Consider the following 14,198-nt stretch of genomic DNA (forward strand, 5'->3'; position numbering starts at 1 on the left):
TGTTACAGAACAAATACAGGGAAGTGTGATGTGACTTTGTGAATACAAAAGTGAAGAGAACAAAAACAGTAGAAAAATCATCAGTCAGAGAGTAGCTAATGAAATCTCTGAACAAGGATGTAATTAAAGTGCATTAATCATTATAAAAGATCATTTCCCTTTAAACATCTGCTCCCATTCACTTGGCAACAGTCTGGGCAGTGTCATGAATGATGGGGTTTTGGATTATGCTGAAGGGCATGTGTTATCTGAGAAACAATGTAGAACATCCCCAGCTTGACAGGATCTGGGACAGCAGTGCTTTTCCTCAATTCAGGTATAGCATTAAGGAAATAAGGTCAAAAAAAATTGGACATTGCTTACAGTGGAAAGGAAAACCTGGTATAAAACTGAATCCTGCCTTCTCAGCCATGCAAACAAAATTTAATTTGATGCCAAAGTAATTCCTCTGGGAAAAGAGCCCCCACCCAGCCTGCTGCTTTTAAGAGGGCCTTAGGAGCCATAGTTGCTTGTAGGAGAGACCTTGTTCCTCCCCACTGAGAAGTAAGCACCACAAAAGCCTTCCTGACCCCTTTCTCTGCAGCAGCCTGGCTGTACCAGCGAATGAGTGAGACTAGCTGTTTCAGGAGAAAAATCTCTTCTTCCTCTGGCATAAGTGAAGTGTGCGGACGGGCCATGACAATCCCTTACTGTCTGACAGCCTGTGGCTCCGAGGCATCTGCCTGCCTCCCCTGTGCCTGAGACTGCCTGTGAAGTGGATGCACATGCGCTTCAGTAAAGCCTCTGTCTGTAGGTACCAGTTTGGAGCATAACTTGCTCCAGTCCTATTAGGACTGAGTAAAGTTTGTCATGGGCTGTGTTTTGTTTAGGGTTAGGTCAGGAGTCCTGGATTGCTGTTTTGGTTCTGCCATTAGACTGAGTCAGGGAGGAATTTGTACAGCTAGGGACTATTTTTTTTATCCTTGTACAAATCTGGTACCTTGTTGCATTTCCATGCAGTTGGTAGCATGGATGCTGGTTGTGGGCACAATTGGTGGCCCTTGTGCACCTGCATTTTTCCTTCTGTCTTGCTGTGCTTTAGTGTCTGTGTCTAAGGCAGGGAGGGAGAGGCAGTTGTGCTCGTCTTACAGGGACACATCTGAAGGTGGAACCCTTTGAGGCCCACTAGCAACAAAGATCCTCCAGCTGCAGAGCAACACTGATTTTTATGCTAGTCTTGTTTTCTTAGCAAATCTATAACACGCAGCAGTTAGGGAGCATGGGTCTCGTAAGTGTTGGATTCAGAGTACTGTATTTCTACCCCATTGGTCATTTACTGCTGACTTAAGGTCTCCTTCATGGCACGTAATCAGGAAGCCTTTACCAACCTCTGGACTTGAGGATACACTGGTGGTGAAAATACATATGCCCACATGGATTTCCAAGGGAGGCAGACAAGAGGAGCCCAGATCCCTTTTGGAGAAAGGAGGACTGGTGTTGCGGACATTGTACATGGTTATGCCACTTCATACCTATTTTTGGCAGTTCTGTAAATTCACAGAGGATGGATGCTTTTTCTGCCTGGGCAGAGTGCCTTTCCAGCTGTAAGGTGGGGAAAGTGAAAATGAACTCAGCTTTGGTCTTTGCTGTTCAGTTACAGGTAAAATAATTCATCTGGTTTGTGCCTGTTCATAACAATATTTACCCTCTTTGTAAGGGCTTTGTAAAAGTGGTTGGAGAGGTTCAGATAAAAAGCATGTGTTTTCTTGTTCTCTGTTTCTCAAAGCTGGTAAAGTCATATAGTGATATTTAAACAGAACAAACCTTTTTGCTTCTCACAGAAGTGCGTAGATTAGTATTGCAGAAGCCCAGTGTCAAGATTTCAGGTTTAAGTGCTGTTGTCTTTAACTTCAAGATGTTTTAGGTGTGCTATGGATTACTACTGGCCTGTTTCTGCCATGCCATCTGCTACCTTTATAGTCCAGCTCAGATAGGTCCCAGCCTGAGAGCAGGGGTGTGCCAGCCGCCTTTGTAGGTAGCGTGTTCAGTGCTGAGCAGAAAGGGGAGCCCAGCTGCAGCCAGCTGCCTCAGATCCAGTCACTACTATATGCCCTCTCTCCCATCTGCTCTTGCTCGGGCCCTGCTCTGCCCAAGAGCACAGTTATGCTTTTCCCTAATAGCCCTAATTCCCCCCAGTAGCCTCCAGGGGACTGAAGTGAGGACATACTCTATGTGGCCGCAGAAAGTGAAGGACGTAGCATCCTTCAGTCCTCCTCTTTTCATCATTTGTTCTGCATCTGAACCAAAAGCTGCAAAATACATTGGTGTAGTCTTAGAAAATTCACATAGGTTTCCATGGCATTGTGTTTATTTTAAAAAAATGAACACAATTAATTGACAAATTTAACTGCAGGTTTTCTTTGGCCAGTGGGTTCTTCACAGTTCCAGCTGCAGGCATTGGTTGCACAGGAAACAAGGGCAGAACTTTATGGGGGTAAAGGTGTCCAGGAAACCTGCCTTGCATAAAAGCCATCGTGCAGATATCTAATGTAACACACAGTTTCCTTACTGTACTCACCCCGTTGTCTTTAGGCAAACTTGCAAACATAGTTATGCAAATCTATGCACTTAATGCCATATTTTGTACCCATCCAAAACATCCAACACTTCCAAGGGAAGCAAGCAGCTCTATTTCAAGCAAGTGTCTTTGAACTCCACTTCTAAAAAGGTGTATAGCAGGAGTTAAGACACATATATTGAAAATGGTGGTATTTAGATGAATAGACCTATTCGTGTTGTGCATAGGGTCTGAAATAATGATTTAGTCATTCTCTTTTCTGAACTGTGTGTGTAATGCAGAGTTTGTAAGCTTTCATTATAGTGTAGGTCATGTGCACACAAACAATTACGGTTTTCTTTGGAGACTCAAGTCCTGTATATTGTTCATTTGAAATTTTCGGTTAAATCAGATGAGGTTATTTATGTGAAAGGGACTGTCCTTGTATCACTGCCACCTGATGGTCAGGGCATTGTAGTTAGGTGCCTTGTTTAGGTGTCCCCTGGAAAACTGATCCTATCACCAGTACTAACCTGATTATCTTGTAAGACTAGATAATGCTGTTAACTGCCCTCGACTTCATTTTCAGGCCGTAATAGTCTGTTCTGGAGCCTCGCTGGACACTAGTGTGTACATTCTCACTCTGATGGCATATGAGAGATAAGGGAATTTAGTTTTCGTACGGCAAAATCCAGGAAGAAAGGGAAAGCATTAATCAGATGGGTGTAATCTCCAAGGGAGCAAGTACTTCATTTTAATTCAGCATTTCCCTTTGATGAAAACTTTAGTGAATGTTATTATGTGGAATTTATATGAAGCCTGGGTTTAGGTAATTAGCTTTAATATTTATACTCTTAGGGAAAAAATTGAATCATTAGTAAGCATGCATAATTAATGAATAAATTATATTTTTCCTTTGTTTTCCTTCAGGTATAAGGAAATGCTAGATCTAGTGATATCACCCAGCCTGACTGTAAATAGAGAGTGCCCTGACAGACTGAAGCTTAACCTTTCTAACATTTATGCCACGGCTCCAGATGACATAGAAGGTAGGCTGCCTCTTTTGCTTACTGTTTACTGGCTTTAACACAATGTGTGTGTATATATGTAACCAAAGGGAACTGGCCACATGCAAGGCCCCTGCCTCTGACAATTAGTTCTACAGTATAGTGAGCAACTGAGATTTTTGAGTATTTTTTTGTAGATGCTCCAGTTGTGGCTGAATCCTTTAGTTTAGCAGTGGTTTGAATGCAAATGGAATTGAAATGTTTTATATGTAGATATATATCTGTGTATAGTAGGTGCGTACATATGCACATGTGTACGTATATGTTTGCTGCACTGGAATAATTACAGTATAAAACATATTTGTGCAGAGCTGGTAGTTTTTGTTTGGACCCCACTAGAGCCCCAGTCGTGGCGTGAACGTGAGCCCTGTGCTTCAGTGGCTGTGCTGCTGCTGCTGTTGGGGTGGGGAGTGTGGGGGCTCCCAGGCCCACCAATGTATCGTGCAGCCAGAAAACATTTTGCCAAAGCAGCCCTGTGCCCCAGTTTGCATCGCTCTGAGATCATTGCTATCATCTCCAAATGGTTAGCCCTGCTGGCCTCTGGTCTGAAGTTTCACATTTGGCAGGTACCAAGGACAAATTCTTTCAGTAGTTGAGGCTCTGATGGAAATTTATCTGCTCTTCTCCTCCTCCTTCCCCCCCATCATACTGTTCAAGTGAAGGAAACAGAAGAATGTTAAATCTGCTAAAAAAATTATTGGCAAGTGATGCAGCTGAACTAGTTCTTGCTAGTACAATCCCAGCTATTGTTTGCTGTGGTCAGGATCTGTCAGCCTTCCTGTTGGAGGGGAGTTAGCAAAAGGCACTGGCTATTATGTTTTAGTAGTATGTTTAACCCTTCATTTATAGGCCAAGGAGATGTTTTGCTTGCATGTTTACTAAGGTATTAGAAATTGCGTGATTAAATCACGTACATCATGACTGCCTATTTACAAGAGCGGACGAAGGGATAACAATCTAAAGGAAACATCCTTTTAAATGTATGTGTTTGCAGAAAAGATTAAAGCTAGAAATGATTTTTTTAAGTACATCATTTTGTAAACTTCTTGGTGCAGGAACTATTTGTTATTACGTGATATAAATAAGAGCCAATATAGCACTTGCACTGTTGGATACCAGTTTGCTAGTGACAGCTCATGTTGATACATTTCTTATAGAAATATTATGGTTATTTTTCTACAGAATGATCCCCTGTGCTACCAAGATTATGCTCTTTCCCTTGAAAATACTTCTTGTTAATTTGAAGAACAGGAAAATACTTGTGTGTTTGTTAAGTCTCAGACTGCCAGAGCTTTTAATGCAATAAATGCGCACAAATGTATGCTCTGTATTACGCATATAGTTTTAATTTTAGCAAGTCTAGTTGCAGTACTTATGTAGATGTCCACGTGGATGTCTGGCCTGCTATTTTCATGGGTGCTTATCATGAGATGTGCAATTATATCAATATAATTTTCAAATACATATTTTTCCTGTAATCCTACACTTTTGGATAGAAACACACGTAGGTGTAACTTACCTTTTCTTCGCAATGACAGTAGCATATTGCATGTTCACCCGCAGTAAATCCCCACTTGGCATTCTTGGCAAACTTATTTACTCTGTACTTACCTCTTTCAAAAATAAAAAATTTGAATATGTAATATTTTTCAAATAGAAAAGAAATTAAGCTTATGCTCAAACTATCTGTTCTGCTGTTTTTCAAATGTAAAAGGCATTACAAATTAAATGAATGAAAACTAAAAAAGTGTATTTCTTCAATGCAATTCTGTTTGGCAATGAGGAACAGTGTGACAGAAATGGTATAGTTTTTATCACAATCTAAAAATTAATTTTCTAAACTGTTTTCTTTCAGGTAAGTCAAAGCAAATTTTTCATAGTGAGTTTGAAGGTGAGTCAGGTAAACCTAGCTTTGGACTTAAAAACAATCTTTTTTTCTATATCTGTATGTGTAAATGAATATGTACATTTGTATAGCAGTATCCTTTGTCCATTTTTTAACTTTTTTTTTTAACTAAACCTCTCTGCCTGTTGCTTGGGAAATAGGTTACCCACATTTTATAGGTAGAGGAACTAAGGCAGGGTTGCTGCTGGGTTTTACTTTTCTAAGGTGTTTCAGGGTTGTAAGAGCATGAAGAAGGAGTCCTTATGGTTTTGTTTCTGTTAGCGATTAGGGCTGTATAGGTTGCACAGTCCCTCCCCTGACACACTCTCCTCCTGCCTGAGCTGTCCTTTGCAAATGGGTCAGTGCTCAGAGCACATAATGTCTGCAGGGGACCCTGGAAGAGGACACAAGGGCGTTGTAGCTGTGACATTTGCCCTTCTGCGGTGTTTTGGGGGTGTACTCAGCCAGAGGGAGAGCTCTGGCAGAACTAGTGGACAACTTAGGAGAGGTGGGATCAGAAGGGGCACGAGGCTTGAATTTGTTGTGGAGGAGGGTGCAATGAGAGGGATATGGCACAGGAAAGCACTTTGGAGGAGGAAGAGCGGAGAGTGGGTGATGAAAGTGTGTTTGATCACAGTGGCTGTATTTGGGTGAGTTTGTTCTGTTTCTTCTTCATACCCAGAAAGGAGAGGAAGGGAGTAGAACAGATGTCCAGCATGGTGCTAGGAAGGACATTAGAGTCCAGTGCATAGGCTTGTGGACAGATGACTCTTGGGGTCTGTTGCTGCACAGGTAGATGTATCCAAGCTTTGTTTTTTGCTTAATAATAATAAGCAGCAGTGTCGACGCAGTCGTGGCCAGCTCACTCTGAAACCTGTTCCCCCCAGTCATCAGTGTCTTTGTTACCAGAGCCACCTTCCCTAAAACAACAATGCTGCAGTAACACTGCTCTGATACTGCACGTGAAACAGCTGGGAGACTCTTAAAGGTATGCATGGGGCAAGAAAGCGGTTGCAGTCGGCTTGCAGGCACTCGGCTGGGTGACAGGTTGCTGGGGAGAGAGCTGAGAGGCTCGGGAACATTACCCAAAAAAGGCTGTTTGCTTTCAGATGCAGAAAAGAGTTCAGTAAGCACCTAAGCACAGACACCTTTATTTTCACATTTTTTTATCTATTCTAACCTAATGTGTAGTTCTCATTAAACAACTGCAATTATCCTGGAGAAGAGAGAAAGGAGTACATGGATATTATTTAATTTTTTTTTAATTTTGAATAAAGTTATCTCTGAAGATTTCTGAGTTTGTGAAAAAAGGGTGTCCTCTTTGAAGAAAGTGTACATTTTAGATGTTTCCGTCTTCTAATCAAATGTTACTGTTTCCTAGGAAATTCAGCTCAGTCTTACTACGCTCAGTATTACGTTTCCTAGGAAATTTAGAATTTCAGTATTATTATATACAGTAAACATTATACAAATTAACATTCTAAAAAAATCTTGTAATTAATATTTTCAGTATTATTATTTACATTCTGAAAAGCAATATTCTAAATAAAGAATAATATCTAATAATTAATACTTTTAGTTGGAACTCATGCACCTCCATTGGTTTTTTTTCATAAACAAGTGAACAAAGATAAAAATGCATTTTTAAATGAAATTTAGTTTGAAAAGGTATGAGATTAAATGTCTGTTTTTAAAAATTGTTATAATGTGAAATGATAAAGCCATGTAAAATGTTGTGAAAAAGGGTTGTGTAGGAAAGAACAATTTCAAGAGTGTTAAATCAGGAAGAATGAACATTTCATGTATGAGCATGTCGGATTTTTTTGGTCATTCTCTCCATGTTTACGGCATAACAAGTTACTCAAACCCATAGGACTATTTGCATGTATTTAGACTTTATGTGTACTTGCGTATTTCATTAAATAAAACCTGCTTTAAATGTTTAATTCACCAACTTACAAACGACTGGACAATTGAAGTGGTGCTGGTTTGGACAATTTCATACTGAAGATAAGCCTTCTACAGCATTGTGGGTACGTCCCTGTTGATGCATGGGACAGCACTGCAGATGTTTCCTGCCTGGCAGTAGCGATATGCAGGCATTGGGGGCACTGCAGGAATCTCCCTTTCCACCCAGCATGTGCACCTGCAGTTGAGAGATCATCTTCTGCATGAGATAGGGTGATACTTCCTATCCTGTGTAACAAATTACACCATAGATACCAACAGCCAATGTCAAGGATGGTGGTGGTGCTGCCATCAGCAGACAACATGATGCTTGATGTTCTCCCTGCGTGGAGAAGCTGTGTGCAATTAGTCTGGTATGTTCATTGATGCAGCCAGCAGATAGGCTGAACTGTTGTGCCTAATGTCATTATTGATGATTGTGAGGGTGTTTTGGCATTTATAGTGCTGTAGTAACATCTGACAGCTCCAGCCAGGAACTGAGAAGCAAAATTTGATGGCGTTATGGAGGCAACCTGCATAATACTCATGGTGGCATTTAGGTATGATGTTTGCAATACAACTTGCAGGCAACTTGCAGGTTTTAATTTAGATTTTTTTAAAATTTTAATTAATAAACCTAAATTTATCTCTAAAGATGGTGGCACATTTTTGTTTGATAGTGTTGCAGGACACAACTGTTTGGTACATTGGAAGGCATCCTGCACATATAACCTCTGTGATACGTTTTCTACTGGTTTAATGTTTTGATTGCTGGCAGGTCAATAAGGTAGGTGAGAGTTAACTCAAAAAATTCAAGAGTGAGGAGATTTACAATGTTGTATTTTTAATGTTTATTTTGATTTGATGTATTTTAACGAACATTAAAGATAATGAGTCATGGTCTAGGAGAGTACCAAAAAAAAGGAAAAGGGCAAAAAGTACAGCGAGCTTAAATCACTTCAATAATCATAGTAGTTGCTTTTATAGCCTTTAGCATATGAGTCATCCCACCAAAGCCCAGCTTCATGATTGATATCAGTCATATGAGAAGAAAAAGAAGAAAAAACTGGTAGCTCAATCAATCGGTATCACCCTCAGTTAAAAACTGAATCTATATTTATTTGTTGTTAAGTGGAGAATATCTTTCTTATCTACTTCAGTTTGTGGAGATTCACTAAAAACAAAGTCTTCTAATTCCTGTATATTTTTCTCAAACCAGCAGTGGTAAAAACAGTGGTATCGGCTTGGCCATAGAACAGAACTTGATGAAAATCTAAGACCCTTTAATTTTGTTTTCCAGGCAGCAGCAAAGCAGCACCACAGTGTCCTCTCCATCTGTACTCCACAAAGTGAGTGCTTGTGCCAAGTGCTGTAACTTAAAAACCGTGTTTTGCTGAACAGCCATTTTGTGTAGACTTCTGTCACCTTATAAAGCATTCACCTTAAGCATATCCACCTGTTCCCCTGCATGTCTCTGGCCCAATGAAGTAACTGGTTCTTAACCTTGTTAGATATGGAGTGAAAGAAGGTTTGAGGTACTGTGCGCTGTACTTTCGTACCCCTGGGAATCGAAACCTTATCAGTTTGAATATTGTTGTGTTTATAAGTGACCACAGAGGAATGTGTTGAAATGTCAGAGGTTTCCCGTGACACTTGCTTGTTTGGCAAACTCAAAATGAAACATAAAATAAAATCAACACTCTGATTTTTCATTTTTTTAACTTGCACATATTTTGCGCGGTCTTAAATTTGCCATGCATTTAGGTAGCTTAATCTTAATAGCTCATATCAGGAGCCGTATACTGAAACAAACTTTTGCCCCAGTCTAGTCAATTCTGAGTTCCCAAAATATTCACCATCATACTTTGGATATTATCTTACCAAAATGTCTATAAATGTTCTATATGTGCTCTAGAAGATCATGTACTGTAACTATTGCCTTAGACCTTCTGTTTTCTTGTTCTGAATAGACATTATCCCCATATAGTGACAGTCCCATCTTTCCCAACAATGGCAACGTATGGACAGACTCAGTACAGCGCAGGAATCCAGCAGGCTGCTGCATACACTGCCTATCCTCCTCCGGGGCAGCCCTATGGCATACCTTCCTACAGTGAGTACTCTGACATCATGTTACCTTTGAGGACATCTTCATCTTGCTCCTAGAAAAATACATTTGAAGTCTTAAGTTTTAAAATGAAAGGTCATTTCTGTCTTGGCAATGTTATCTTCTTAGGCTTAGAGGAAAATCTGACTTTGTTAAAACTGTTAGGATTACTTTGAACTATCTGTCAGCTCTTGATATCCTGGGTTATGGTCTTACAAACTAGGTAAGTTTGGAGCCAGTCAGTAGTAAAATATGAGGCAGCATGAGAAACTCGGATTCGGTAGGATGTGCTACTTAGGAGTAGTAGCTGGTGAGTGTTCCCATGACTCACCGCCAAGACAAAGTCTCTTGCAGTAAATATGATATTTAGGTAAACTACACTTTGCCTTCCTTGATTCTTCCTGGGGTTTCAATGATACAAGCTACTTTTAAGAAAAATTTTTTGTATATTATTACAGAAGAACCAAGGCACAGAGCAGAATAAGGCACTGGTGAAATGATACAGAGTACTTTGAGTTTGGAAGACAGTTTGTGTTCATACGGATGGTTGTTAGCTGTAGGTGCAGTAAACAGTTCTAACCCCGGTCAGCTTTGTAGCCTGCTTTCCTGCACAGCCTTGCCAGCAGCTGTGGGGAGATGGTGCTGGGCAGGAGCAGCTGGGGGATTCAGATGGGGCTAATTAAACCAGCACTCCTGACAGGGGAATGCCTGGTAAACCAAGTGTTAAGAGTGTCCTCAAGCTCTGCATGGAAATACTGAGCTCTTGAGGGAGCTGGGAAGTTCTTTCCACTCCTAAAGACCAAAGAGATATTGCTCTTGCTTAGGTACAGCTCTTTAACATAAGGCTTTGGGCCCCTTATTCCCAGCTGATCCTGTGAGTGCTTGCAGCATTAAAATGACTTCACAGTTCTGTTTCCGCTCCTGGTTTCTCTTGTGCTCTTAAACACCTTCGTTTGCTTGGCAAATACAGTATCCCTTCCAACAAGAAGCTTTTATACAGCCATTGACAAGGCTTTTACTGAAGGGAAATTCAATGCAATGGTCTGAAAGGCCAGGGAAATGGGCTTGGCAGAGCTGAAGCTCTACCAGGATGATGAGAGGAATGTTTTGAGACCCTTTCTTGGAGCTACTTGTGTGTTTGCATCAGCTGGCTGATTTCCAAGGCAAACTCTGAACAGTTGTCCTGTTAGAGCAGGTGAAAGTAGAACCATTTGCTACTGCCTAGAGTCTTTAGGGCATACATGTGTCAGGCCCATATGCTGCTTATAAATCCTGTGGATGACCTCTTAGCATCCTTGAACAGTGATTTCCCTCCCCCCGCCCATATACCCTCTCTAAGATACTCAGCACAGCATATGAAAAACTCCACCTGGCTGACAACCAAGAACAATGAAGCAGTATTGTTTTTAGGCACAAAAATAAAACTCAGCCAGTTTCTAGACAAAACAGAACATTGTGTGGAAATTAATTTGGTGCTAAGTTATTTCGCTGTCTGACAACAATTTTTAGACTTCCAAAAAGACCCATTCGCTGAAGATTAATTGTAGCTGGGGTAGGTTGAATGCTCGCATGCGGAGTGCTGATGTAATTGAAAAGCATGGGATGTTATGAAAAGCGGCGTCTCCGCGCACACTCGCAAATCCCTTCACTTCCCCAGCAGTAATGGAGCCGGACGCTTGCACCAACACATGTTCATTCACTGTCCAAATAAACTTCCTGCATTTCACAATGCAGTATTGTCATCTTGTTGCTAACTTGTACTCAAAGTTGCATTGCAGCTATTCTCACCTAAAGCTAAAAGAAGTGATTTTTTAATAGAGGAAACATTATCTGGAAGAACTTACTCCCAACCTGAGCAAATGCAGACTTGTTGCTTTTAAGAGTCATTAAGCTAGAAAACAGCATGTTTGGTGAAAGGCACATGAATTCAACTTGTCTTTTGGAAAGTTTGCCTACAAGTGCTAAAAGATGACAACAGCCTGGGAAGCGTATAAATCCAAGACCAGAACATCAACAGGGTCTTTGTTTAGTCCCAGCACTCAGGGTGTGTCCAATGGCCATTTTTTGTTTTGTGCAAATAGGCATGCAAAGGAGGGAAGGATCACGCCCAAAGGGTTCATAATAAGACGCACCTTTCAGCTGTTTATTTTAATAATACAGCTGTACAGTCTTGGCAGCATCTCAGAATAAAATATCAACCCCTTTCACTACCAGCAAAGGTTTCATCTTGCAATGTTTAATTCAGCTATTGCTGTTCCCCCTGCAAATTGTCAGTTTAATTGCCTGATTTTAGTAATGAAAAGATTTTTGTGGCTCAGGGCTTACCTATTATTCCTGAACTGTGTGTTATATCTAACTGAATAGATGATAACCCTCCTGTATGACTTGCCAATAAATATTTTGCTACCAAAGTTATATATAATGCAAGTAAAAGATAACTCTGTTGAGAACAGAAGTCTTGAGGTTATTTCGCTGAAGGTCCTGTTGCTTTGTTAATAATTGCTTGCATCTGATAACAGTTCAGAAAGTTCATGAGTCAATGAGTTTGTTTAATTCTAAAACAAAACTATTTGTTCAGAAATTGTTTTTGAAAACAGTATTATTCATGGTTGTTTCCCCATCTTAGCAAAAGTTCATTCAGGTGTGAGTACAGGATGTAGCTGACTCAAATAATATTTGTGATTAATTTACTTGACTCTATTATTTAAGAGTTTACCTGTTTGGGTAATGCAGATAATTAAAAAAAGATATATAAGTAAGTGTAGGAAAAAAAGAGTTTATCAGGTTAAAATCTAGCTGAAAAATTTTTAATTCCTAAACTTGCTTTTTTACACCTTTGTATGACAAACACTCATGTTCTGCTCTTGGTTCCTACTGTATGCCCCAAAGGCATCAAAACAGAGGACAGCCTGAGCCATTCCCCAGGACAGAGTGGATTTCTAAGCTATGGATCCAGCTTCAGTACCCCGACTGCCGGACAAGCACCGTACACGTACCAGATGCATGGTGAGTACAGCTTGGTGCCTTGCAGGATGTGCTATGAGAAGTCAGAATCCTATATACCCCCATATTAGACCAATTCTTCTTCTTTTGCAATTACAGTGAAAAGCTTAGGTATAGGCAGTCAGGGTAGGGAAGGAGGTAAGTCTTCATAGAGCTGTTTTGCTCATCAAGGAATTAATTTCTGGCTGAGGTACTAGATTTAGCACTAGTACACCCTAGGAAAACTTCACATACGATCAATATAAGCTTTGCCTTTCTGCAGAAACTGTCTTCTTTTTTTAATTCATTTTGTGACTGCATACCTGGGATTGTTGTGTGAATTCCTAGATTCTGAGCGGAAGAAAAACAAACGTGGTTTTACACTTCATGCAAACAGAAACGTTAGTATTATGTTTCTGCCCTATGCTGTCCTGAACAAACTGCTCTGTGGTTAAACTGCTGTATATTCTCTCCACTATTTTTTTTTTTAAAAAGCTGATAACTTAATACTAAAAAAATTTTTTTTACTGTTAAGACACAACTAATACCTGCTAAGATACATCTGCCTGTTTTAGCTCCCAAAGTACCAACATCATTAATTACCTACATACTACTGAGGTAAGGTTCAGAAGAGCAGAGCTGAAAGCAGCTGTTTTTTCATCAAGGTTACCGAGCTAAGATTTAGTAAGTTTAGAATAACTTTTATTGTTGTTAGAATAAAAATTGATTATAAAATAATCAGTTGGATTCCCTTAAGGCTTCAAAGACAGTGCCTTGTGCTTGTAGCTTTATGACACTTTTTTTTTTGTTGTACAACCAGGAAGGCCAAAATACACTTTTATTTCTAAAAATAAAACTTAAAGTTCTTTTCTGGTCATTCCATTTGAGAAGCTGTATGAAACACCAATTCTCAGGAGATTAAATGTTGACTTGCCAACTCCGAGAAAGTCATGAAAGGGTTTAAATCTGAATTGCCAAGAAGTGTAAAGTAAATGAAAATGGTGGAATTTCATTTGTGGTTCCCTTTAGCCCATTTCTAGCATGGTATTTGATTTCTTTGAACATTTTGGTGCTGTTGGTCAGAAACCTGAACTGGACATGGCAGGTTTTTATTATTTGGCTGGTGTTCCATGTGCTTTTTCTTCCAGTGTGTACTGTTCCTGATCTTTGTGAACTATGTTGATTTTTATTTATTTATCTTTTTATTTTCCTGGGACTTGCTGAGTCATTAAGCATGAATTGGAGGAGGAGTACTAAAATTTGGATGTACTCTGTGTAATCTAAATTTAAAAGCACCTGTCCAGACAGTCCTGCAAAGAATGATGATAAATTCTAAGGCAACAATAGCAGATGAGAGGAACCATAGCATAACCATTTCAGCTTTATCAATTGTTTTACATACAAGAAGAATAATGAGTATATTCTGAGAAATAGATTATGTCCTTAAAATGTCACTCCATCTCTGTGCCTCCACCTTGAGTCCCCTGGGAGTGCACTTAAATTCCTCACCTGTAGGCCTCATATTCTGAGTCCACTTTGGTGTTTGTATTGAACTTAGAATCATAGAATAGTTTGGGTTGGAAGGGACCTCTAAAGGTCATCTACCCCACCCCCCCTGCTGGGGGCGGGAACATCTACAACAAGATGGGGTTCCTAAGCCCCCCGTTCAACCTG

General features: G+C 40.1%; 1 protein-coding gene across 2 annotated transcripts in view; it reads left to right on the forward strand.

Annotated features, from left to right (window-relative positions):
• Positions 1–3,469: 3,469 nt before the first annotated feature.
• EYA2 (EYA transcriptional coactivator and phosphatase 2) overlaps positions 3,470–14,198 on the forward strand; it is a 64,582-nt gene continuing 53,853 nt past the window's right edge. The window contains exons 1-4 of one of the 2 annotated variants that reach the window (XM_009282208.1): positions 3,470–3,585; positions 8,736–8,784; positions 9,406–9,548; positions 12,432–12,548. In XM_009282208.1, the coding sequence (XP_009280483.1) occupies positions 3,477–3,585; positions 8,736–8,784; positions 9,406–9,548; positions 12,432–12,548 (418 nt within the window). In that variant the 5' untranslated portion in view covers positions 3,470–3,476. The remainder of the gene's footprint in view (positions 3,586–8,735; positions 8,785–9,405; positions 9,549–12,431; positions 12,549–14,198) is intronic. The other variant, XM_019472828.1, reaches the window with a different exon arrangement.

This window comes from Aptenodytes forsteri, unplaced genomic scaffold (assembly GCF_000699145.1).
Source record: "Aptenodytes forsteri isolate BGI_AS27 unplaced genomic scaffold, ASM69914v1 Scaffold149, whole genome shotgun sequence".
Lineage (NCBI taxonomy): Eukaryota > Metazoa > Chordata > Aves > Sphenisciformes > Spheniscidae > Aptenodytes > Aptenodytes forsteri.